Source organism: Porcisia hertigi, chromosome 19 (genome assembly GCF_017918235.1).
Source record: "Porcisia hertigi strain C119 chromosome 19, whole genome shotgun sequence".
Taxonomy (NCBI): domain Eukaryota; phylum Euglenozoa; class Kinetoplastea; order Trypanosomatida; family Trypanosomatidae; genus Porcisia; species Porcisia hertigi.
Window position 1 is genome coordinate 159,560 of NC_090578.1, and position 24,738 is coordinate 184,297.

The window sequence follows — 24,738 nt, forward strand, 5'->3', positions numbered from 1 at the left end:
CCCGCTTTCTTGGGGAGGGGGTGGTGGAGAACGATAAGGAGGTGGACGGAGGGAGGGGGGTTGTAGAGGATGTTGCAGTCGTTTTTCTTGCCTGATTTGCGCATTGATGAAAGAGAGCCTATGTGAATAAATGTGTCTGTGTGTGCCTAGGGATGCTCATGCACGTCTGAACACAAGCATACAAATTTCCACTATCGAAAAATACGTGCGTGCGTGTGTGTATGTATATATATTTATTATTTGCATACACATCTATATCAGTCGTAGCCACTGCAGAGCACAATAGATGCAGCGGTGCTACATACGCCGCGTAGATGACGAAGGCCTCGCGAGCAAACAAACCAAAAAAGGTGAGTGAAGATCCCCGCCACCGCTGCTGCTGCTACTGCCGCCGCCGCCGCCGTCCATTTCTCTTTAGCCTCCTCGTACTTCTTCCCTACGGAGGGGGGAGAGAGAGCGGGGAGCGGGCGGGAGGGAGGGAGAGTAGAGACAGGGGAGGAAGGTGATACACACAAATGATATTCATGGGTGTATACCTCACAGCTCGCGTGCTTTGTTTCTTTTATCATCTCTGGCTCTTTTATGTTGCGTGCGCGTGTTGTCGACAATCGCGTCCACGAGGCTCCACAGCGCAGTGTCTTTTTTTCTCCTGGAACAATCTTCGTTGTTGTGTTCAGGCGGGGCGGGGGGACGGGGACGGGGGACGGGGGTATAACCCCGCTGTTGCTTTCTGAGCCCGTTTGCAGTGATGTTTGTTGTCTTCTCGACTAGGCGTGCTCAAATACTTCCCCCTCTCTTCGCTCCCACACCCCTCGCGCGCACACACACACACGCACACTGCTTGGTCAGACGCGGCACTTACGATACACCGCCAAACACAACAGGGGGCGCCTCCCACGGCGTATCTCTTCACTGTCCTTTCACCTCTCCCCTCGGGAAAAGACCGCCACAGCAAGAACACGCATTGCTCATCTTACCTGCTGTACCGCCCCCCTTCGACTCTCTTCTTGTCTCCTTCCCCCCTCTCCCCTCTCCCCTCACCCCTACCACGTTCCCCATCGACAATCATTTCCATCACACCAACCGATTCCTCGAGGGGATGAACGCAGAGGTAGACTACGATCTACATCGTCAGACTCCGCCACTTGTCCCTCTTTTTTTTGTCTAGTGCACATCCCTCCCCCCCTCCTCCTCCTTCCCTCGCGTGTGTGTGTGTGTGTGTGTACTCCACATTTCATTGTTGTAACAAACTTGAGAGTGTAGCCGCTTTCGCGATGATTGGCGGGGAGTACAAGAAGGAGCGGTTCAGCGAGCGCCTGACCAAGGCGCAGAACCAGCCAAAGAACCGCGGCTACTTGCCTGGAACGCATCTAAAGACGGCCGGCTATAGCACAGCGACACTGATGGGTAACTGGGCCGAGGAGCGCTCCGACGCGGGGTACTACGATGGCGTGGCCGTGGTTGCATCCGGATTGCGTGCACCATGGAGCAGCACGTACCGTGCGATGGTGCAGAACGTCGCGGTGCCTGCCGGCACCGGTACATTCACGCCGGGCGCTGGCAGCAGCGACTCCGTGGCGACTAGTTGCATGCCAACCGCCGCCCTTTGCGATCGCTCACAGTTTTCCCAGCAGACTTTCATGAGTATCGAAGATCACAAGGAACGATCCTACCCTGCCCACCAGCCGCACCTCGACCCCGCGTGGCAGGAAAAACTTGAGAGCGCTCACCATAGTACATACCAAATCTCCTACACCCACCCCGACGTGCGGCGGCATGAGGTAAAGACGTACGTGCCGCCGGTGGTGGGCAGTAGTCCGTCATCGCACTCCACAACCGTGCTACTGCGCCTTCGCCGGCAGCTAGAGCTAGCACAGGAGTCCTCAGATGGATCTCCAGGAGAACGCCTGGTCGTCTCCGCCTTTCCAGGCAACGTCATTCGCTCTTTCCGTAGGGGGTTGGCCAGCGCATGCACTGACCCCACCGGCAACGTCAACACCGAGGAACTGCAAGAGGGATGTGCTGCAGTTGGTGTGGTCGCATCCCCAGCTGAGTGTGAGGCTCTCTTGCGATACTTTGACCACGAGGGCCACCACACGGCTCCGTACATGGTCATTGTCAATGCAATTAGAGGGGAAATGAACACCCGCCGCGCTGACGTCGTCGAGAGCGTCTACAACCTCCTGCGCTCTTTCAGTCCTGACGGTATTGTCCGCCTTGACAAGTTGGTCGAGTGGGTTGATGTGGCATACTTGCCGTCAGTGCAATCGGGCTCCGTCACCGCGGATGCGGCGCGCGCCGCCTTCGCAGAGCAGTGGGATGCCCCCAGACCAACAGCGCACATCACGCAGGCCCGCTTTACAGATTTTTTCGCTGACGTATCCTTTGAGATTCCACTGGAGAACACGTTCGAGTTGACTCTGCGTAACATTTGGCATTTAAGCGGTGGCCGCGGCCACTGCGCCAACACGTCCTGCCGCCGAGTCGAGGTGGTGCACACGAACGGGAGAGTGGCCCATAATGAGATCAAAAATGATTTACTCATCAAGGATGGCGATGCTGCTGCCCTGGAGTCGCAGCTACGGGCCAATTTGGCGAAGCAGGGTATCAAGGATATCAAATCTGTGCGTGTGATGTCACCAGTCTGAGAGGTCTTGGTGTGCCGGGGCACAACGATGCAAGGAGGAAAAGTGTCCCCCCCCCCCAACTCCCCGCCTCTTTTCTCCTTGGGAGCAGCCGCAAAAAAAAAAAATGTGGCGGAATTTTCGTGCCTCTTACATTTACCATCTCTGGGGTGTATGTGCAGCAGGTGTGTAGCCGAGCGAGGGCGATTGCCAAGGCTTTTTTTTTGAGGGGGGGGGGCAGCCTCTGCGTCTGTCTGCGTGTGCCTGTCAAGAGACAAGAGATATTATGTAAATTAGAAGCCGCATACGCACACACGCGTGTCAGGCTCGCGGTGGTACTGTGCGGTGCATTTCATTTTTGTTTCCTAATACATACATATATATATATATATATGTGTGTGTGTGTGTGTGTGTGTGCCTCCCTTGGCGACGGGATTTTTCTCGGGCAGCAGCGGAAGGGGGGGGGGGCAAAAGCAAAGCGTCGCCAACCCCACCGCCACCAAAACACACACACACAAAATAAAACATGCGAAACAAGCGAACTGGAAAGTGCAGGGGGTGGGTGGGTGGGAGGAATTGGGAAAAAAGAAAAAACGGCAATCACAACTGATGAGTTTTTCTGCTCTGAGACATGTAATGGTTGTAGAGCGCAGCCGTGGTCATGTAGAAAAAAAGGGGGCGACCCAGAGGCCTTGGTGAACATATATATGTATATGTGCGATCTCGAGTGGTGTGGTGAGTCAATTCGGAAAGGAAAGAGAGATGGCAACGGTGCCATGGCTGTTGCGCATACGTCGGAGGCCCGCCAAGGTGCCGCTTACTTCACAACTCTCAACAGCCTCCGAGTTAGTGCAACAGTTCGTACTACTGAGGAAAAGCATGTTTATCCCCCCCCCCCCCCCGGCCCACCCTCCCACCCGCACAGACACATCCTGTCCGGGCATCGGATCTCACTGAGTGAGCGAGTCTGGTGCGTACACCTCGGCTCCATCGCGAACAACAAAAGGTAAGCGTTTCATTTTTGAAAAAAATATATTTATCTGTTCGTGCGCTTTAGGGCGACATTGCAGCGGTCTTAGTGCTCCGTTTTCCTCTCTCGATTGACTGCGCAGAGGCACGTGCCGCAGGGCCACATTACTTGAGGGACGCACAACACTTGTAGTGTGTGTGTGTGTGTGTGTGGTTTCTCACGAGCTGCCTCTCTTCAGAGCTAAAATTGGCTATCTCTCCCCCTTTCCTGCTCCTTCGCTTTTAGTTGGACACTTCCTTGCCACTTGTTCACCTCGACAGCTCTTACATTAGGCGTTGTCACTTCCCCCCCCCCTCCAACACATACACACTTCGAGAGGCGGAAGCGCATACATACACACACACACACATATATATATATTCTTATATATATATTCTTACCCCCTCGCTTGTGTGCGTTCACCGCTCTTGTGCGTAAACCAGGAGCGATCGCTAGTCGGGTAAGCGCAGGCCACTCCATCAGTTAGCGCCGCTGCAGACGTGTACCAACTCGAAGGCGCGGTAGGTGGGGGGAGAGGTGGTGGGGGGGGTCTGACCGATTTCTCTCACAGTCCTACTGCCACAACCTCTGCTGCCCTTTTTTTTTCTGGATCGTTTTTTTTTTTCTCTGCTCCTCTTCGTTTTTCACAACACGAGCCAGCTAAGGAGGCGACAAAAAAAGTAAACGAAGTGATTCTGGGGAGGAAAAAGGTGTGCGTGTGTTTGTGAGAGTCAAAGGAGGGGCCTATCATCTACTCTCAGCCTACCCCCCCCTCTCTGCATAAACCCCAACTCATTGACGTCACAGCAGATCCGATAAAAAAAAAGGGGCACTGCGAAACGGTCACGCAACACACAAAAGAACAAAGTAACGCTGCTGTAGAGAAAAAAAAATAAGAGGCAAAGAAGGACAATGCTGCGACGCTTTTCGGCTTTTTTGTGCACCACGGCGGCGCCACACCGCGTGTCGCCGCTTGCCGGTGCTGCTGCCTCCGCCGATGTCACAGCGGCCTCGAGTGTGACAGGCAACATAATGGAGGATGTTGATAAAAAAGATCCGCATTACAAGCAGATCTTTCTGGAACGCTTCCGCAAAAGATTGCAGTCAGACACGACGGGTATGAACGATCTGGAGAGTTTTGTGGAGTTGCCCGATGGTGTGGCACCGTCGGTCGCGTCGATTGGTCCTATCAAGCGAGGGACTGAGCCCCTTCCGCCCTGGCTGAAGCTCAAAGTACCGAAGGGCATGACGCACCGCCCGCGATTCAATCGCATTCGTCGCAGCATGCGCGAGAAGAAGCTTTCCACCGTGTGCGAGGAGGCCAAGTGCCCCAACATTGGTGAGTGCTGGGGCGGAGGTGATGACGAGGGCACGGCGACGGCCACCATTATGGTGATGGGCTCGCACTGCACGCGTGGGTGTCGGTTCTGCTCGGTCTTGACAAGCCGTCGTCCACCTCCGCTAGATCCAAAGGAGCCAGAAAATGTCGCTGCCGCCGTGCGAGAGATGGGGGTAGACTATATCGTCATGACGATGGTTGACCGCGACGACTTGCCGGACGGCGGCGCTTCGCACGTGAGCCAGTGCATCCATACCATCAAGGAGCAAAACCCGGAGCTCATGCTGGAGGCCCTCGTGGGCGACTTCCATGGTGACCTCAAGTTGGTGGAACAGCTCGCTGCTACCCCGCTAAGCGTGTACGCGCACAATATCGAGTGTGTAGAGCGCGTTACACCGCGCGTACGTGACCGACGCGCTTCGTATAAGCAGTCTCTGCAGACACTCGAGCACGTCACGAAGTGGACGGATGGCAAGATGCTCACTAAGAGTAGCATCATGCTTGGCCTAGGCGAGGAGGAGGAGGAGGTGAGGCGTACACTGCGCGATCTGCGCACCGCAGGTGTGTCGGCGGTGACCCTTGGTCAGTACCTGCAGCCTTCGCGCACCCGCCTAAAAGTGTCCCGCTATGCCCACCCAAAAGAGTTTGAGATGTGGGAAAAGGAGGCGATGGACATGGGCTTCCTCTACTGCGCCTCGGGTCCAATGGTGCGCAGCTCCTACAAGGCTGGTGAGTATTACATCAAGAACATTTTGAAGCAGCGCGAAGGCGCCAAGCGCGAAGATGCCAAGGGTGGTCATCACCACTGTGAATGATGTTATTCCCATTGCGTGGGATGGGAGGGGGGGGGGGGAGTCGCAGCGAACTACATCGCTACCGCCTTTCGATGGCGTTTGCGCTTCGAGGGCGCATTGAGCGTATCGCTGCTGCGTGGTCTTTTTTTTTTGTGTGTGTGTTTAGCGTCTCACCCCTGGGGACATGCAGATAAGCGTGCTCTCGTTTCAGGTGGTCGTGAACCATGTTTTTGCGTGCGAGCGCATCTTGTGCGTTGCGCTCCTGTTTATATTTTACCTTTTTTTCTCGTGTGTGGTCCCGTGCAGTTGTTCTACCCACGCAGCAGTTTTCTGCAAAGCCCCTTTCACATTTCAAGAGAGGGGTTGTGTTGGTGGTGGTGGTGGTGGTGGTGGTGGGAGGGGGGGGGGTACACCGCACCTGCCGAGCGTTTACTGTTTACGTGTAGCTGTAGAATGTTGTAGTTGTGCAGCCAATATATATATATATATATATATATATATATTGTCCTATTGACGACAGAAACCTGCATCTGCCATACATTGGCAGGAGTGATCGGGACAGCGTTGCTGACCCCCCCCCCCTCCCCCGCCCTTCTCCTCCTTGTTCCCCTCCTCCCCTCCCAACCGGTCACCCAGCAGAGAGTCGGTATCGCAGGCTCACGTCCCTGTTCGTTTCATGTGTACACCTCATTCTAATCGTTTTCCTGTCCACAACGAACTTTTCTCGCTCCACTCTCACACGCGCCCTTTGAATAAAATTGCTTTATACTCGATGGATGTGCTGCCTCCTTGCCCACCTCACTGCGCACGTACACCACTGAGCGGCCCTCCCCCTTGCTGACTTGTAGCCCCCAACCTCCAACTTTCCTGGTGCAACCTCAGCAGAAGAGCAGTGAATCTAAGTCGTCTGCCCGGTTTACTAACTCGCCACGTTCCGTACAAGATTTTTTTAAATCTTCCCTGCGCGAGACACATTCGATCTTCCTCCACCCCTCCCTTCCACACACACACACACACACACACACACACACACGTATGTATATACCTGATTTCATCGCTTGTTACTTGCGAGTCGGTGTCATTGCTTTTACCGAGTGTTTCCAGTGCAGCGCTCAGAGTCTACAGGCGCCTGACTCGCGTGCATGCACACCCACACAAATATCGTGAGTGAGCTGACAGGTTAGAGTTGCGTCGGTCATCGCATTTGCAGGGCAGGGGGTGGGGGCGAAAGGAGTACATCGGACGCACAATAAAAAAAACCCCCAAAGACCCACGCGCACTCTGGCGCGCATCGCACTATTGTTTTTCCGTTTCTCTGTATCGAAACTGCTGTAAAGGCATTCCGCATATCTCGGTCAAGGGGAGGCGAATACGGACCGCAGCTAACGAAGGGTAAAGGAAGAAAGTTACGCGCCCAACACCTGAGCTTGCTCTTTCTCACTGACGCGCTCACAAACAAGCACACTAGCGCGCGCGCACACGCACGCACGCACACACATCCGGCACACATCTCGCAGGTCACTCCTCTCAAATTCACTGGAACATACACCCAACAACAGACATCCACCGATTTACACATTCTTTCTTCCTTTTTTTATTCTGGTATGGTTGTCTGCGTCTACACTCATATTTTGCTCTGCTCTTATTGTATCTATCCAAGATAATATTTATTCTCCTCTTCTTGATGGATTTTCTTCACTCTGTTCTCCCCTCTTCCATATTGGCTGCATCCTCGTTTTTTTTTTCCACGACATCCCCTTCCCTCCCCTCCCCCTTCCACCAAAAGTGAACAAACGAGAAGAAGAACTTCAAATCATTTTTGATTTTTTTTACCGTGATCCATCCGACCCCTTCTTGGTCTCCTCTTTTTTTTTCTCCATTCTTACCTTGTGTCTGTGTGTCTGTGTGTGCGCGACTGTAGAGAGTTCATCGGCTTTCCTCCTCTTTTTTTTTTCGTATCCCCCCTCCTCTTGTGGCTCTTCTCTCTCTGTGTGTGTGTGTCTGTTAGTAGTGTCAAATCTTTTCCCTTTTCCCTATTTTTTTTGCCTCTGTGACGCGTCTATCCGTCTTCAGCAGCGCATCCTACCGAGATTGACACGAAAGTGCAGCCTGACGCGACTGTGTTTTCTCTCTCTTCTCACTCCGTTTCTTTTTTTTTCGCCTTTTACTGCTGTTGATCGCACCTCTGTCATTCGGTGAGCCCCCCTCCCCTCCCATCTCCCCCAATACCGAATAAAAGACGATTCATCCACAACGGGCGGCAGAAGAAAAAAAAAGGAAGGAAGGAAGGGAGGGGTGGGGGGTAAAAAAAGGGCGACAGCGCACGTGTGCAAACAAACGAACAAAATACGTTAGCTTGGGGAACGTTTCGCTAACAAAACACACACACACACACGCGCACACACACACATATATATATATAGATACCATTCCGCTCGCTGTGTGTGTCTGTGTGTGTGTATAATATCAACGTCTCTCTCTCTCTATATATATATATGCATGTGTATATATAGAGGATATGTGTGTGTGTGTGTGTGTGTGTTTTGTATGATTGCATTCTCTTCCCTTTTTTTTTGAAATTGTGCTGCGCCTGCCCCCCCCCTCTTTCTTTCTCACTTACTCTTTAAACCGCGTTTTCCTCTTTCTTTCCCAGCTGCTTTCTTTCCTTTTTTCGTCGGCTCCCATTACTGTCGCTCTTGTTGGCGGTTGAGAGTGAAAGAACACAAGAGTACAAAATCTAGTCGCACTTCTGAACCCCCTTTTTTTCTGCTCCCCAGGTTTAGAGTTTGAAGCAGTTTATTTTTTTTTTGTTTACGCGCTTGGCCTGTCCTCACGGGGCGCTGTGGGGCCAAGTCTCTCTCGATTGGTTTTTGGGCGCGTCTTTGGTCTCGTCCAGATTATTTTTCCTCTGTTTCTTTTTTTTTTGTGTGTGTGTGTGTGCTCGTGTCCGTCTGTGCGCGCTCGCGCAAGAACAGAGTGGAGGGCACTCTTACCCCTATTTATTTTTTCACATTCGCTGCACTGGGACCCCTCTATTCCTTTTATTTGTCGTCAGCTTTGTTCTCGATTGGACGCGTGCGTCCGTGCGCCCCTGTGTGTGTGTGTGGGGTGTCGACACGTTTTTGCGCGCGCTTGCGGTGACGAGAAAAGTGGAGAGCAGACCATAGGCTGATTCACCTGTTATCACCACTACACTACACACGGGCCCCCTCCCCCTAATCGACACCCGTCACGCGTTTTTCATGGCTACGCGGTCTCAACACAATCGGTACGAGCACTATCACATCATGCCTTTTTCGCATTGCTATTTCGTTTGTCCACCCCTTTTAGTTGTGTGTTTTTACACTCGCCCTTTTTTCTTTTTTTTTTCGTGCTTATTTGCTTCTCACAAGTTTTAGCCACCGCTGTGTCTATTTTCTCGTTTTTTTTTACTTCTCTCTCTCTCCTCCTCCCTTCTCTCTCTCCTCTCCCTGCTCTGTCTTGCCCTGCCCCCTTTTTTTTTCATTTGTTCTTCATTCCCCTGATGTCAAGTAGTGATCAACTGACGAACGCGTATCACAGTTCTGAGTCGTCTACATCGGCTCTCTCCTCTACGCTTACCGATGGTCCGCATACCAAAGGGAAGAAAGCGTCGAATACGCTGGTCGCAGCCGTCGCTGCTTCGCCGTGCCCGGCAACCGCAGCAGCCATGGTGGACACCAGCCGCGTGCCTGGCGCGACTGTCATTGACGCCACTTTAGATTTCACTGCCAGTAATCTGACATTCGTTGAGCGCGAGCAGTTTGAGATTCCCATCGCAATCAACGGCGGTGACGACTCCTCATCTGGGTCAGTCGTGAACCGACGCGACATGTCGTTTGCTGACATCTCTCGAATGAGGCTGGAGGGTTGCCGTGCGCGGCACACATCGCTTGCTGGCGTGGCGTCACTGCGCGGCAGCATCGCTTCGCCACCGCGGTCCATCTCGGCCTCGCCCATCATTTTGACGGGCCGCCTGCGCGATCAGGCTGGGATTTCCAGCGAAACAGCCACGTCAGCTGCACCGGTATCGTTGGCAGCGCCTGTGAGGTCCTCTCTTATTGGAGTTGGTCGCTCAATCCACGGTTGTACGAGCATGTCATCAGTGCCCACAAACGCACTGGGCACATCGGTCGCCATCCTTCAGCATATGGCCCACGACACGGCTGCTCGTGTCGAGGCCATCTACCATTCTCAGCCTCTCCTTGACACGGGGTCCGTCACTACTCCCGTTTCTCGCCTCGTCGTGCCGCCTTCATTCCAAGCGATTCGTCATGATTCTGTTCACGCTCATGCTAGCGGTCGCAGCCACGAGAGGAGAGGATGTGCTTCACCCAACTCTTTAAGGGGGGACAGCTGCAGCGACAGCGACCGGCCGACATCGACGTTACGAACGAGCCATTCACGGCCGTGTACCCGCACTTCGATATCTTCTTCACCACTGACATCGTTCTCCGAGTCGGAGCTGTTTGGCGGGCAGCTGCGCGCTGGCGCCATTTCACATTTTTTATCACAAGCCTCGGTGACACACCCTGCCAGCCCTGGTGTGGTTGCTCAGGCGCCATGGGACTCACGGCGCAGCTCATCAGCTCCCAATCTGGATGGACCGGTGCGAGCCGCACATCGACAGGCAAGTGTATCAACAGATCTTTGCGGGCCGTATCAGCCACCGGCAGTCGTAGCCATGTTCGACCCCATTCGATTCTCAGCCACCACCGCCACCGCCGCCGCTGCTGCTGCTGCTGCTGCGACCGAGGCCGAACCGCCGTACTCACCTCACCTGACGCGCGACATGAGCGTCTACAATCATGACTTTCAGCACGTTGTCCCGCTCGAACTCAAGGAGGCGCTTCAGCGCAACATGTGCCCCGTCTGTGAGGACGACGACGAGGAGGATGCGCTGCTGAACAACGGGCTCAGTGTGAAGGGCTCACTGCCGTTGACACTTTTCGCGAAGGTGACGCGCGCCGTGTCGGAGGAACCTTCGAAAAGCGGTGCACCGGGCAATGGCGCGCACACCCGTGGAATTACCGACAGCGATGTCGGTACCGGCGCGACGTCAGGTGGCGCCCTCCTCACCTTCTCTCCGGTTTCCCCTGGCACGCCTAGTGCACTCTTCCCTTCGTCAAGCGCAGTGCTGCCGGTGACAACCGCGTGCTCGATGAACACCTGGTACGCCGGTGGCATTGAGAATGGGAGGTCAATCCACCGAGTCAGTAGTGGAGCGGCAGATGCAAGGGCGACGGGTCTGAGTATCAGCGGCACAGGGGTGCCCTTCCAGACTTGGAGATTTCCAAGTTTGGGCAGGTCGAGCTCGACCTTCTCGCCGCGAAAATTTTCGCTAAGTGAGGACGGGAAAGAAAAAAGGACGGCGGCAGGGAGCACGGTGGGGTGCGTGGGAGCGGGGAGACAGTCACCTGTCCCACTTTCCGGGCGCGGCAGTCGTCACCCCGTTCGCGCAACCCTCGCTCCGGCATCACGGCCGCAGCAAAACACCGAGCCGCCTCTATTCACTCGCAACGGTTTCGAGGCTACCGGCAGGCGCGGCACCCCCAACGAGGCAGCAGCCCCGCCGCCTTCTCAGGTGGCAGTCACTGCCCCGTCTAACTCTGGCAACGTTTGCGTGTGCGGGCCTGCAGAGATGTCCCGTATAACTCCCCCGCATCAAGCATCCTCGGATGCGCACGGTAGCTTGTGTCAGCCCACTGGCGGTGCCGGTCACCACCTCACTCAGCCTGCTGTTCCTGCGGACGTTTTGCCCAGCTCAGCTCGTGGCTTGACTTTCCCTGCTGACAGCGGCAACACCCGAAAACTGGAGATGGTCTACGCGGTTTACGAGCGCCTACTGCGTGCACGGCCTTCCACCAAAAGCCTTGCTTCCGCTTTTCCGAAGGGGCTGCAGGCTCTGGGCCCCCAACGTTTTAAGCGGCCTCTGACGCCGCCTGCCCCACTGTCGACGTTCGTCCCCCCACACGCGGCGCAAGTGGGTGCGACCGCCTCTGTAACGGCCGGCGTCGTATTTGAGGCCACGCGTCCGGGGGGGTCTCTCGAATGGATGTCCTCCTCCAGCGCTATGGGCCGCTCGGCGGGCTACTACAGCTTCGGTAAAAGGATTAGTCTCAGTCACCCGAATAGGCAGACGCTGCCGCACCAGTTTCTCGGCAGCGCATCTGGCGTGCGCGCGCCTTCATTCTCGCCGGTTATCGCGCCGCACGATGGCTCCACAATTCCAGGCCTTGCTGCGACCCCGATTCATAACGGCAGTGACTCACCCACGGCCCTCTCGTCTGCTGCGTCCACGCGGCCATGTGGTTGGGACTCATCGCTTCTGCGTCGTGTAGAGTGCCGCCCGCTGCTGCAGCTGACGCTGTTCTTGCAGAGTAACTTGTGCTCTATCCGTGAGGCGGAGGCGCGGCGCGTGCGGGGGGAGGGGGTGGAAGACACTGGCCGTCATGGACAGCGCGCCTCAATCAGCAGGTCGGCCGTAATGGTAACAGCGACCACAGTGCCTGCGTCAAGCACTGCGGTATCCGTCACGGGGGACCCCACGCGCCAGTCCCGATTTTTCACAGAGGTTCAGAGCACGTCTGTCGCGCCGTCGCTGGCGAACGTGGTCGGTGTCGAGAAGCGCGTGGGCTTGACGGGGGCGAATACGGCGGAGGTCCAAGGTTCTATGATGTCCCTCGAAACGGCTCTGTCGGCGTTGCCTGCCACCGTTACAACGGTCACAGCAGCATCCAGCGCCCCAGCGACGAACCGTGCAGGCAGTAGCAGCAGCAGCGGCGGCACTCACGTCCCGCTGGCGGGCTGTGTGGGGTCTTGTACCTCGTCTTCGATAAGCAAGCGGTGTAACGTGTCTTGCCTATCCCTCAAGTGCATCCAGGAGGCGCAGGAAGAGCACCCCCACAAGCAGACTGCTCCATGCACTGACTTCACTGCCGACTCAGCTAGCGATGCTGCCGGCGTTTGTCCACCACACGAGAGTGACAGAGGCCCGCAGCATCGGTACTACCGCGCCCTCACGGAGGCGGAGCGTCTCGTGCATCACGTCCACGGCGTCGACGGGATAGAGCGGGAAGTGGACAACGACTCCCTGGATTTGGTTGTGTACGTTGGAATGCACTTGATGGGTTGGCTGGAGGTGGTGAGCTTACTGGGCCGTGGCAGCTTTGGGCAGGTGTTTCTCTGCAAGGATTTGCGTATATGCGACAATTGTTTCGTTCATCCAAGCAGGATCGAGGGTGAGGACTACGAGTACTGGAATTGCTCCCACGCCTACCTCCCCTTCAGCAGCGTCGACGCGGTCCCCACACATCAACCTCTTGTCGCCGTTAAAGTCGTGAAAAGCGTGCCACTGCTGGAGCAGCAGTCGGTCCTGGAGGCGGAGATGCTTGTCTTGATAGGCGCGCAGACCGCGCCGATATCTTCGAACACAGTGGAGAGAGGCGATGCGTTTGCTAGGACGATGTCTGCATCACCCCCACCACCCCCACCAGAGGATCTGCGCTGCGCTCACATTGCGAAGGTGCTCGCCGACGGCATTTGTTATGGTCACCACTGCATAGTGATGGAAAGGTACGGTGCCAACCTGTACGAGTACATCGCCTCGAATGATCACCGAGGGCTTCCCATGCACCAAATACGGTCGATCGGCGCACAGCTCTTCTCAGCCCTTTCGTTGGTACACGACGAGTGCCACATCATCCACGCAGACGTCAAACCAGAGAATGTGCTGTTTTCACTTGATTTCTGCAGTGGTACGCTCCCACCCCCGAAGAATGAACCGCCACCAGTAAACTCTGCCACTGCAGCCGCAACACCTGTCTCTGGTGCCACGGGGGGAGATGTCAAGGCTAACACTGCTACTCTCACAACCAAGACGCTGCACAGGGCTTCAACATTGAGGGTGTCCACCGGGGCCGCACATGGCTCTTTGCGCTGCTTGTCGCCAAACGCTGAGCCTCCATGGCACCAGCAGCGTACTGAGTCTCCCGTACCGGCGCACGCAGCGTCTGCGTCGCTGGCAGGGCGCTCGCACAAGTCACTGCGAGTAGCCCCTGGCGGTGTTGCGCAGCAGCGACTCTGCCAGAATGGGAGGCCAGAGAACTCGAACACACTCCTCGAAGTTTCTTGCCCAGCGATGGCACTCGCGACGTATAGAGGTCAGAGTCTTTGCGACCTGGGCCGCAGCTCCACCAGCCACGCTACTGTCTTGGAGCAGATGGACTTACTTACCCCCCATCCTCGTCCTCTCCCGCTCCTGAGCCAGTCGGCTGGCGTGCGTTCCAGCGCTGCCAGCGGCGTGTCCTTGCGCAGTCTCGTTGATGGTGGTTGCAGTCGCAGTGATTGCAGGATGCAGCCACCACCTGTGCCCAGAGAGGAGACTCCAGTGGAGCCGTCGGCACCGCTGATGCCGCGTCCCCACATCCGGCTCATCGACTTCAGCTCGAGCTGCTACGACGGCGGACCATTTTATCAATACATCCAGTCCCGCTACTATCGTGCGCCAGAGGTCATTGTTGGGGCGCCGTACAACTCCGGAATTGATGTGTGGTCGGCTGGTTGTGTGCTGGCGGAGCTGCTGGTAGGCATGCCGCTGCTCCCCGGCTGCAATGATCACCACCAGCTCTCGCTCATTGAGGAGATGGTCGGGCCGTTGCCAGACTACTTGGTAGAGAAGGGCGACAACACCACACTGTTTTACACTCAACCAGAAGTGCTGCCCAAGTGCCGCTCCAGTGCGTCGGTGTCTCGTTTTCCTTTCTCCGAGACGCCCGGGGCAATTCTATCAGCGGCGCCGCAGCAGGCTCGGTCGTTCGCTCTCCGCACGCGCGAGAGCTATCTGGAGATGGTGGGAGGGGAGCCGCTGCCGTACCGCCGCTACTTCACTTACGAGACCCTTCAGGACCTGGTGCGACACTGCCCTTTGACGCTTGAGGAGCGCCGTATGAGCCACGGGCTGCAACCGTACGTGCCAGCCAATGAGCCCTCCACGATTCCCCCGGACGCGAAGCCGTCGCCGTCGGTGCGGTCCGACATGATGAAGCAACGCTTCTTGCTCTTTGATCTGCTTCGACGCCTTCTGCAGACGGATCCGAAGCTCCGTCCCACAGCCGCACAGGCACTCACGCACCCTTTCTTCACGTGGTCCCCGCCATACCTCAAGGCCTTCGCCCTCGAGTGAGAAGTCTCGCTGGTGGTGGTGGTGATTATCACACATGATGGCACCTTCATTTCAGTGTCGGATAATCGCTTCAATGGCCCCCAATGACAGGGGGAATGAGGGCTGCCCTTCACTCTACGGTGAAGCCAAGCGGCTCCTATCCTCCCTCCTTCCCTTGCCAGTGCATAAAACATCTCCGGCCTTTGACAGCGCCAAGTGCTTACACCATATATGGTGGTCAGAGCGACTCGTTGCTGTGTAACTCGGCAATCATCTCCTACATGGAGTTGTGTCGGAGTGACCAGCGACAGGTAGGGCACGGTCGTGCATCCCCGGATGAAAAGCAGAGTAGTGACGTGACTCGAACACGTCCCACCTATCTTTCTTCTCATTGATGACCCCCACTCCCCCATACGGCATGTACTGCGTGGCGACTAAGCACCATGGGTGCTGCTCTTAGGAGACATGGAGGGCTTGACTTGGGTGCGGGATTCGGTGCACATGTGATGTTGCTGTACGACTGAAGTAGGGACGCTGAGCAAAGAGAGGGAAGGGAAGTAAGACGAATGTATGTGTGTGTGTGTACTTGTGTGCGTGTGTGTATGTGTGTGTGTAGTTGTTCAAGGGGGCACAACAAGTGGTGCAATTCTTTTTTTGCTTTGTTTGCTTTTGTGCGCTTGATCATAAACTTTAAGTCCCCATGTTGGTGTTTAGGTATTTTCTTCTCTTTTTCGTCTCTATTCTGGTTATTTTTATTTTTTTGTTGTTGTTCCAACTCCCCTCCCTCTGTCTCTATCGGTATATATGTGTACATATGTATATGAGTGCTGAATGACATCGACAGTTTTTGTTTTGTTTTCTAGTTCATTTTACTTTGCTGCACTCCCTCCCCCCTCCCTCCTTCCCTCTCTCTCATCGCACCTAAACATTTGTTTCTCTGATTGTGTGTGTGTGTGTGTGTGTGCACGTGCGTGTGTCTTTTTACGACACACACACACACACACACACACACACACACACACACACACACGAAGAAAAAGTTTTACACGTTTTCGCTTTTTTTTTGGGTTATCGATCTCTTTCTCTTTTTATATTTCTTTTAAAGTTTATGCGTTGGTCCCCCTTCCATCGCTTCTTCTTCCCACTTCTTCGTTTATGGTGTCCACCTCTCTTTTTTTTGTTGTTGTTGTCGATTTTCCCTTTCTTTGCCATGAGCCAAATGGGGTGTGTTGTGTTGTGTTGTGTTGTCCACTTCGTTCAGAGGAACCGTCGCATAGGCGATGGATTCACTGGGCGTTATGCATCACACGCGTTGCATTATTTTAAGGGGCGGGGGCGGTCATTGCACAAGTAGAGCGAGAAAGAAAGCAGATTTGCAAGAAAAAATGGATTGGCACTGCATTCGGGGCATTCCGTTTTCTCCTTCCCTCCCCCCCCCCTTACCCATATCCAATGGACACCTCTCGCGCTTCTCCCTCTTCCCCCCTTTTCAAAAAAAAAGTCTACCGCAGGGGAGGCAGGGAGAAAATGTCAAAAATGCGTATCGCCCAAGTTTTATTCGTTTTTTTTCCCATTTTTGTGAACTCGTAGAAGAGCTGTGTGTGTAGTATACATGCGGCAATCTGAAGCTATGCGTCTTCGCTGCCGCCGGCCCGCGCTCCTTGTGTTGAGACATCGCACGTCTTTCGTGTCCTCGACCACACATGCTGGGAATTTAACGTGTTTCCTTCATGATGTGCTTGCACCCCCTGGGCGTACCGGCGCTGAGCCTCATCTCTCTGATGTTCGATGAGGGAACCTCTGTGGAGGTGCATTCATTGTAAAATGACCCCAACCCATCCAGCGGGGCCGTATTGGGGTGTGCCCTCTTTTACTCCCTTCCGGCAGATCTCTTCGACTTCAGGCCTTTTTATTACTCCCCTCCCCTCCCTCTCCCCACCGCCCTTCTTTAACTTGCGAATACACACACTCGAACACCATCGGACCCACTCGCTAAAACACACACACACACATACACACACACACACACAGCAGTTTTTTGTGGTGTTGTGATCATCACCGTCTTTTACTTCTCCACGCCCTCCACAGGTGGCGCGCGCGCTCCTCTCTGCTGGGGCCCAAGGGAAGGTACAGAGAAGCTTCTTCTCCACTTTTGCTCCGTCAAGGCGGCGAGGGAGGACACGTAATAAAAAAAGAAAATCAATCAGAGAGTAGAAGAAAAAAAAACAGCAGCAACAGCAACAACGACGCCAGCTCCGCATTCAAGGCAAAAAAAAGGCGCAGTCTGTTCCTTCACCCCCCCCTCCCTTCTCCCTTCTCCCCCTCCTCTTTTTCCTCATCTCGGAAATAATAATTGTCGGTTCCAAAGGGAGTTGGCCGAGGACTAGAAGGAAAAAAAAAAGAGGGGCGCACTTTGGATTCTTTTCGCCTTCTTAAGTGTGTGCTACAGTGGAACTATTACGACTTTTTTTCGTGTATAAGACTGAAGGAGGAGGAGGAGGAGGGGGAGGGGTGCACACACACCCACCCGTATTGGTCGCAGCGTTTGCCCCACTGTTTTTTTTTCTCCCCCCTTTACCTTAAGCGGTCTCTCTTGTTTTGCTGTTGCTTAAGGGAAGGCTCACATTTCTTCTGGTACTTTTTTGTTTCTATATCACTCCCGCCCCCCCTCCCTCTTCCCCTTCCCCTTCCCCTTCCCTCCCCTCGTACCCCCGCTCTCTCTCTCTCTCTGCAACGCTTACACGACATATAAAATAGAAACGAGTGGTTCCTCTCTCTCTCCCCGTTTTTCCACTCTGGCGTTTTCTCCACATTTTTTTTTTCCATTCCCTCCAGTCTGCCGTAATCATTGCCACGGTCTTCCTCCTCGCTGTTTGTGTTTTGTGCGTGTATGATTTTCATCATCGCTCCACTTGTTTTGTTTATAATATTGATCTGAAGCTTTTTGTGCCCGGTGTTGCTGTTTTCTTTTTCCTGCTGTTTTTTTTTCCTCCTCCCCTTTTTTTTCCCCTCATGGCTTTATGTATGAACTCTGAGGTTTGTGCACTTGAACAGTTTCCTTGTGGGTGCGCGTCTCTCTCTCTCTCTCTCTCTGTGTGTGTTCCTGACGTTAGGGCGTTCTTTCACTTCTCTTTTTTCTTTGTTTTTTCGGTAGCTGTTTTGTTATTTTTATCACGTTGAGACCTTCCCTCAACGACCCCGGAGTGTGAAGAGTAGCTGCTCTCCCCCTCCCCCTCCCCCTCCCCCTCCCCCTTCCCCCATCTCTCTCTCCCTCTCAGCGAAGCAATATCTACTTTTCATCAACTTTCCCTCTCACAGCCACTTTTTTCTCTGAGGGATTATCTGACGAGAGGGAGGCACTCGATTGCTCATCACTCACGTGTTTTCTGGCGCACACCTGCGCTCACACAACGCTAATTGTTTTCTCACTGTACAAGCCCTTTTTTTTTCTCCCACCATTCTTAACAGGCCCCCCTCATCTCCTTCCGTACTCCCCCCCCCCCCACACACACTCACACACACACACTCTATTCGACACCAATCTCTGCAAGCAAACTTGTACTTTTTGTTTTACTATTTTCTTCGACGCTGTCTTTGTTCTCATCTTTTCATTGAAGCGCGGCACGCACGTACACATACACACACATACACGCAAACATACACACTTACACACACGTGTAGAGAGGGGAGGGGTGATTGTGCTTTTGGCCGTCTTTTTTTTTTTGTGTGTGCAGCTGGCGGGTGTCCCAGATATATATATATATATATTTCTGCTCGTGCCTCTGTGTGTGTGTGTGTGTTTTCTGTGCTCGTGCCAGCCCTGAGGCGCATGTGTGTATTGTCTTCCCACCATTACATCTAGAGAAGAAAAAAGGGAGGCGCAACGAAAGTGCGTTGGCGATTCAAGTACGAGCCCACCTGTGCGATTGCATGTGGTTGTCTGTTTTCCCCCTCCCCCTCCTTCGTTGGCGTCTGCGCTCCTGTGCTTTCTGCTTTTCTCTCCCCTCTCTTCGATATATCTTGCAGGGGTGTTATTCAAAGTTTGTGCACCCGCGTGTGTTTCACTTGAAGCCGCATCTTCGCTTTATGTGACTCCCAACCATTCTTTCTCTGTTTTCAATTTTTCCGTCGTTTTTCTTCTTCTCCCGTGTTACACCCCCGCCTGCGTCGCTCTCTGTACTTTTTCGTGTTTTTGGCCCCTTTCCCCCTTTTTCCCATCGTTTTCTCTTCTTCCCCTCCCCCTACTTTTTGCCCCCCCCCCCCCGCTGGTGTGTTTGTTTGTGTTTGGCTGAGAGGTTCTTCACCCAGTTCTCTCTTAGTTTTTCTCGGTCTTATCCTCGTTGTTTGGCTTCGTCTGTACCCTTTCCTCTTTTTTTTTATTGACACACACACACACACACACACACACAAACCTGGAACAAAAAAAAAGAGCAACATTTCAAGGAACAGAGTAAATACAAGCGCACCTTGTTCTCCTCCACATCCCTTTTTCTCCCGGCATACTTACCCTCTTTCTTTTCCTTCTCACTGTGGTTTCTTCATCCGTCCGTGCTGGCAGAGATACACGCACTATATATATACACACACTCCTCCTCTCTGTTGTTATTTGTATCTCTGTCTCTTCCCGTCCACCTCCCTTCCTCTCTCCTCTTTCTGTGTGAGTGTGTGTGTGTGTGTGTGAGGAGTTTCGTGTGTTCCCCCTTTTTTTCGGCGCTGTTGATTATTTTTTGTTTTTCTTTTTCAGGTCATCGCCCCCCCGCCCCCCTCTCCGACCACCCCTGCCCTCGTCTCGCAGCTGCTTTCTCTCCTCTCTTCGCAGCCAAAGTCAACTGGCCCTGTGTAGGTCTCTGCGCAAGTGAGCGAGGGGGAGGCGTCGGCATTTCTCTGCATATGTATGTACCCCCACTCTTCATAGGAGCTCTGTATCACACGTAGTTTATCTTGCACCGTACATATTTATGTTGTTGAGTGTGCCTCTCTCCCCCCCTAACATAGTTGACTTTCTGTTTTTTTCCTTGTCTTTCATCCCTTCTTCTTTCTTGTCTCTGTGTGTATATATCGTCTGTGTCTTCAGCGTTTCCACATCCGCTACCTTCCCCCCCTCCCCTCCCACTTATACCCCCTCCCCCACACCCCCACACACAGAGGCAGTCAAAGACGTTTGTCCGTTCTGAGCGGGTGTTTTCTTCACATTTCGTATTTTTTTTTGCGTGTGTGTGCGCTTCTCTCTCTTGTGCTTATTGTTGTTGGACTTTTTTTTCTCTGTGTTTTTACTTGCTTCCCCCCCCCCTTCCCTCCCCTCCTCCTCCCCCTTCTCCTCTCCTCCGTCTCTCCGGTTGTGTGTGCCTGTGTATGGTGTTGCTACAGTCCTTGTGATCTTCAGGTTTCTGTCTCTTTTCATTATACTTTTGACGTGTGTGCGTGCTTGTTGTGCGCTCACGAGACCCCCCCTTTTTTTTTTGCTCGCTTATTTTGACGCGCAGAGCACCTTACCCCCCTCACCTCCCTCCCCCTTTTCTGCCTCATCCTGTTTGCGGCCGCAAAGGGGGTGGGCGGGTGGGGGGAGTGTGGCAGTCTATAGAACTTTGGTAAGTGCAGAAACATCTGCCACGGATATATATATATATATTGAAAGGAGACAACAACCGCAAACACAATGCCCGCCTCATCCCCTGGGGCCACGGGCGGGGTCAAGTCGGCGTTGCTGATGGACTCAGTGTCGCTGACTAGGGAGTTGAGCAAGAACTGTGCCTCGCGCAGAGGCAGCGCCACGTCATGGCTGCATCCACTATCGTCCACCGAAGTTATTGATGCGGTTTTTCCGCACAACCCCCTCTTTCCTCGTCACAAGCAACGAACCAGCAGCGGTGAAGATACGATGATGAATGGCATCGCCACTACCGGCTCCTTGAGTCTGCTCTCCGCAACCGAGACATCGCCCTTCCAAGCACAGGAATCCAGGAGTTGTAAGTCACGAAGCGACAGCACGAGCATCACCTCTGCTGGCAGGCGAGAATGCCGTAACTACCGTGGTTACATGCGGCTAGCCGGGTTGCTGACTCGGAGAGGTAACAAGAAGTCACGTAAAAGTCTCGCTCCCAGTGGTACCGCTTCTCAGACAAGATCCACCGGGAGTGGATCGCAGGGCACCATGATGGACGATCCTCACGGAACTGGTCTACGTAATCCTCTTCAGCCCTCTGACATCAACGGTGGTGCGTGTGTCATTACTCAGGAGCTGCACTTTGACGACGGCGAGAGCGACTGGCCCTCCCCGTCGTCGCCGTTAGCCTTCCCCATGTCGAGCGAGCGCGTTTGTAACGTCCCAAGCGGCACCAGCAGTGTCTCACGGCGTCTGAGTGCTGCGAACGATACCCTTCCAAGTCGCACTCGACGTGACCTTTCTGTGTCGCCGCTGATTTTGCCGTCGTCCCGCACCACGCAGCCCGCGGTGCTGCGCCGCGACGACACAGGCGCCACCCATAATGCTGGCCTTGACACGAGTGGGGCACAGTTTGTGCCTCTCGGGTCGACGTACCTGGGGAACCGAAACGGCAGTCCGAGTCGGCTGCAGCAGTCTTGCGACAGTGGTGTTTATGACGAGAAGGTGGCAGGCTCGGTCACCTTGCGTATGGGGCCTCTGAGACACAGGCCGGTCAGCGGCGGCTCTCTTTCTCGGTCAACGAGTCAAAGCGTCGGACTAATAGCGAGCACACGCTCTCCTCAAGGACAGTCGCCGTCGCGCAAGGCTGGTGACTCTCAGATCTCGCAATATACTTTAATGAACCCACGAAGTGTCCGCGACGCCAAAATGGCGTTGCTGCGTGCATCGCAGCAGGTGAGCGGCTGTCCCCTGCGCGGTTCTCGAAATCATAGCTTTGGACGTAGTCACAGCAACACCAGCGTATGTGGCCTGGAACGGATGTCGCACCGTGCCACTAAAACTCGCTCTAGTAGCGGAGAAAAGCGACTCGAGAGGGCTGTGACAGGTGTCCTCCCTGGTGGCGGCCGTGACATGTCGTCACACTCTATGGCTGTGATGGACGAAGAGATGATGCCTATCAGTGTGGCGTTAAACTGCGTGTGTTCTTCGCCGACGCCCTCTGGAATGTTTTCTCCCCCCATCGCTTCGACCCAAGACCCGAGTAGCGCCAGGCTGGAGCAGAATATGAGCATCGGGGAGCAACGGGGTCGATTTAACCGCGCCGATGACAACCCGCTCCTCGAGGTGATGGAGACGTCAGGCTGTGTTTCACAGGGCGCGTACGAGGTTGGCCATGACACATTCTGGTTTCCCTCAGTGTCACACCGTGTCACACGCGGTCACATGGACGGCGCAAGCCCTCCCGAAAGTCCCTCCCAGCATTCCTCGAGCACGCGATGCGGGGTTTTTCATCCTCCTCGCATGCCGCGCGGATTTTATTCACTCAGCCGAACCGGTGGTTACGACAGCGACTCTGACGGCGAGGAGGAAAGTCGGGAGCGGGAGCGGCACCGCAATCGTGTTGACGAGGTGCTTCGCCAGCTGAACGGAACGATAAGGTCGACCACCGTCGATGATAAACTTGTCGTGACGAGTGTGCACCACAGCTCTCCTGGCCCCTCTGTACGAGATGCGGCTCTCCGCGCAGACGTGTCGCAGGTGGAGAACAACTGCGCAAATGGGTGGGGCGGGGGGCTCGTAACGTCTGGCGGCACCACTACCACTTCCGGTGGCTATGCGAACATGAGCACCACCGTGAACACGAACGGTGGTGGCGGCTGGGACGGTGGCGGGTGGCTCGGTGTGGGTGGCGCCGTCAGCAGTGAGGAGTGGTACTCGCGCATGCGCAAAAAAGCGGAGGAGGACGAAAGGGCTGAGGCGGCTGCGGCTGCGGCAGCGGCTGCAACTGCAACTGCAGCTGCGATCACCGTGGATGCAACTCCTACCTCTTCGACCTCCTCCGGCACATTAGTGCCTGCGCACATTCCCTCTGTGACAATTACGACTCATCGAAGGCTCTCAACGCGGTCAGAGACGCATATGCCTGCTGTCGACCGCACCAAGGAGGAGAAAGGGCCACTGTCCACCACCATGTCCAAGATCAAGCCCAGTTCCCCATCTACAAAGTCTACAGCGTTGTCGCCAAAGACGCTCCAATCACCCCAGCCAGTAACTAGCTCTGCCGTGGTCTCGACGGGTGAGGGTTTCGGGCAGATCCTGCGGCCAAATGACACCCTTCGGATGCAGCTGAGCCACACATGCGCAGCGCTAAGTAGCACAACTGATGCGAAGGGGGATGCCAGTGCTGAAGACTTACCCTATTCAACTCCGCAGCCCTGCGTGACTCCTGCAGCTGTGTCATTGAACGCGGAGCCGTACACCGAACCCCCTAAGTTCGGCTGTGCGCCCGAGTCTGGGGTAGCTGAACCGTGCCTCCACCACAGCGGCATTAGCACATCTGCTGGTTGCTCCAGCAGCACGGGCGGCCCACCAGCTGCGCTTGCGCTCGCAAGATCTTCATCAAAGCAACCGCCTGAGAACATAACCCCAACCCCAACCCCAAACTCGTTTGCTAGCATGCCCCCTATACGCCACCGACAGCCCAACTTCCAGCGTCGTTTTTTGGCACTGGAGGTATCACGGACAGCATCAAACAAGGCTCCGGTGAACCCGAAGTCGCCTGGCCAGCCGACACTCAGCGGCTTTTTCACCTCCGTCTCGGCACGGATTCGAGATAGCAAACGACTATCGCTTACCTCACCCAATGTCGCTCAAGTGCTCCCGAGTGCCACAGAGGCGACACCGATGAGAGATGTCTCCCTTCCTGATGTTGGTGCTAACGCCCACAGCTCAGCGCCTATGGAGGCTCAGACAAGAGGTGAGCTGCGCCGCAGTCCTTCAGCGCCGGCTGGTCTGCTGAAAAATCCCCCAATAAAGCGCCCACCGCTGGGGTGTGTGCGCCCTGTCGATAAATCACCGCCTTCGTCGAGCGGGCCTTCGGTAATTCACTCGTCGACACGTCTTTCTTTGTGAGGGTTGCGAACGCGATGGAGTACAGTCATGAATGCATACCCCCTCCCCCACACAACTCTGTTTATATATATATGTATTTGGTGTTTCCTGTCTGTCTGTCTCTCTGCCTGCGTCTGTACAATGTTTTTCCTCATGCTCGTGTTGTTGTGTGTGACTGTCAACACCCCTTGCTCAGCAGCCAGGCCTCTCTGCTTTTCCGTTCGATCGAATCTATCGTTGTCTTCTTACCCTCTCCCCCGTCGTCACGCAGACACGCGCTGTGGTCTCCTGAGCCATCACTGTGTATCATTTTCAAGACAAGCGCTGCAGGTGCTATCACTCTCTTTCCTCTCTCCCTTCTCCCCAATTTCTCATCTGCTTGTACATGTGTGTGTTTGTGTGTTTGTTAGTTTGTGTGTTGGTCCCCCTTCCTTTGTTTTCTGTGAATACGTCCCCCCCCCCCTCCCCCTCCCCTCCGTTCGTGTGTGCGTGTACATTTGGAGGGGTTCGTCCTCCGATTTGAATTGTCTCTCTCCTTCCGTATCTTCTGTCGATTTCGCTGTATGACCAGGGTGCCTTGCTCTTGTGGGGAAGGGGGAGGGGAGGGAGGGGGGGCGGGGGCACTGCTGTGTATTTATTGTTTCTCGTGTTTTGTATTTCGTTATGGATTCACTCTTTCCAGTCGAGCACACACGCGCGTCAACCTCTTCTTCTTCCCCCACCCCTTCTCTCTCTCCACGCGGTGCTTCGACGGCGCTTTGTTTCTCAGTTTGTAGAGAGAGCAGACTACACAACA

The 24,738-nt window shown here is 54.6% G+C and overlaps 4 protein-coding genes across 4 annotated transcripts; all 4 read left to right on the forward strand.

Annotated features, from left to right (window-relative positions):
- Positions 1-1,274: 1,274 nt before the first annotated feature.
- Positions 1,275-2,648, forward strand: JKF63_05754 (uncharacterized protein; the record flags this gene model as incomplete). The annotated part of the gene is made up of 1 exon (XM_067901708.1): positions 1,275-2,648. The coding sequence occupies one exon, from the start codon at positions 1,275-1,277 to the stop codon at positions 2,646-2,648; it is 1,374 nt and encodes a 457-aa protein (XP_067757734.1).
- Positions 2,649-4,545: 1,897 nt separating this feature from the next.
- On the forward strand, positions 4,546-5,787 carry JKF63_05755 (uncharacterized protein; the record flags this gene model as incomplete). Its single annotated transcript, XM_067901709.1, has 1 exon — positions 4,546-5,787. One exon carries the CDS (start codon positions 4,546-4,548, stop codon positions 5,785-5,787), a length of 1,242 nt encoding a protein of 413 aa, XP_067757735.1.
- Positions 5,788-9,289: 3,502 nt separating this feature from the next.
- On the forward strand, positions 9,290-14,968 carry JKF63_05756 (uncharacterized protein; the record flags this gene model as incomplete). The annotated part of the gene is made up of 3 exons (XM_067901710.1): positions 9,290-10,460; positions 10,527-12,268; positions 12,299-14,968. The coding sequence occupies 3 exons, from the start codon at positions 9,290-9,292 to the stop codon at positions 14,966-14,968; spliced, it is 5,583 nt and encodes a 1,860-aa protein (XP_067757736.1).
- A 5,635-nt stretch (positions 14,969-20,603) lies between these two features.
- Positions 20,604-23,963, forward strand: JKF63_05757 (uncharacterized protein; the record flags this gene model as incomplete). Its single annotated transcript, XM_067901711.1, has 1 exon — positions 20,604-23,963. The coding sequence occupies one exon, from the start codon at positions 20,604-20,606 to the stop codon at positions 23,961-23,963; it is 3,360 nt and encodes a 1,119-aa protein (XP_067757737.1).
- Between the last annotated feature and the right edge of the window lie 775 nt (positions 23,964-24,738).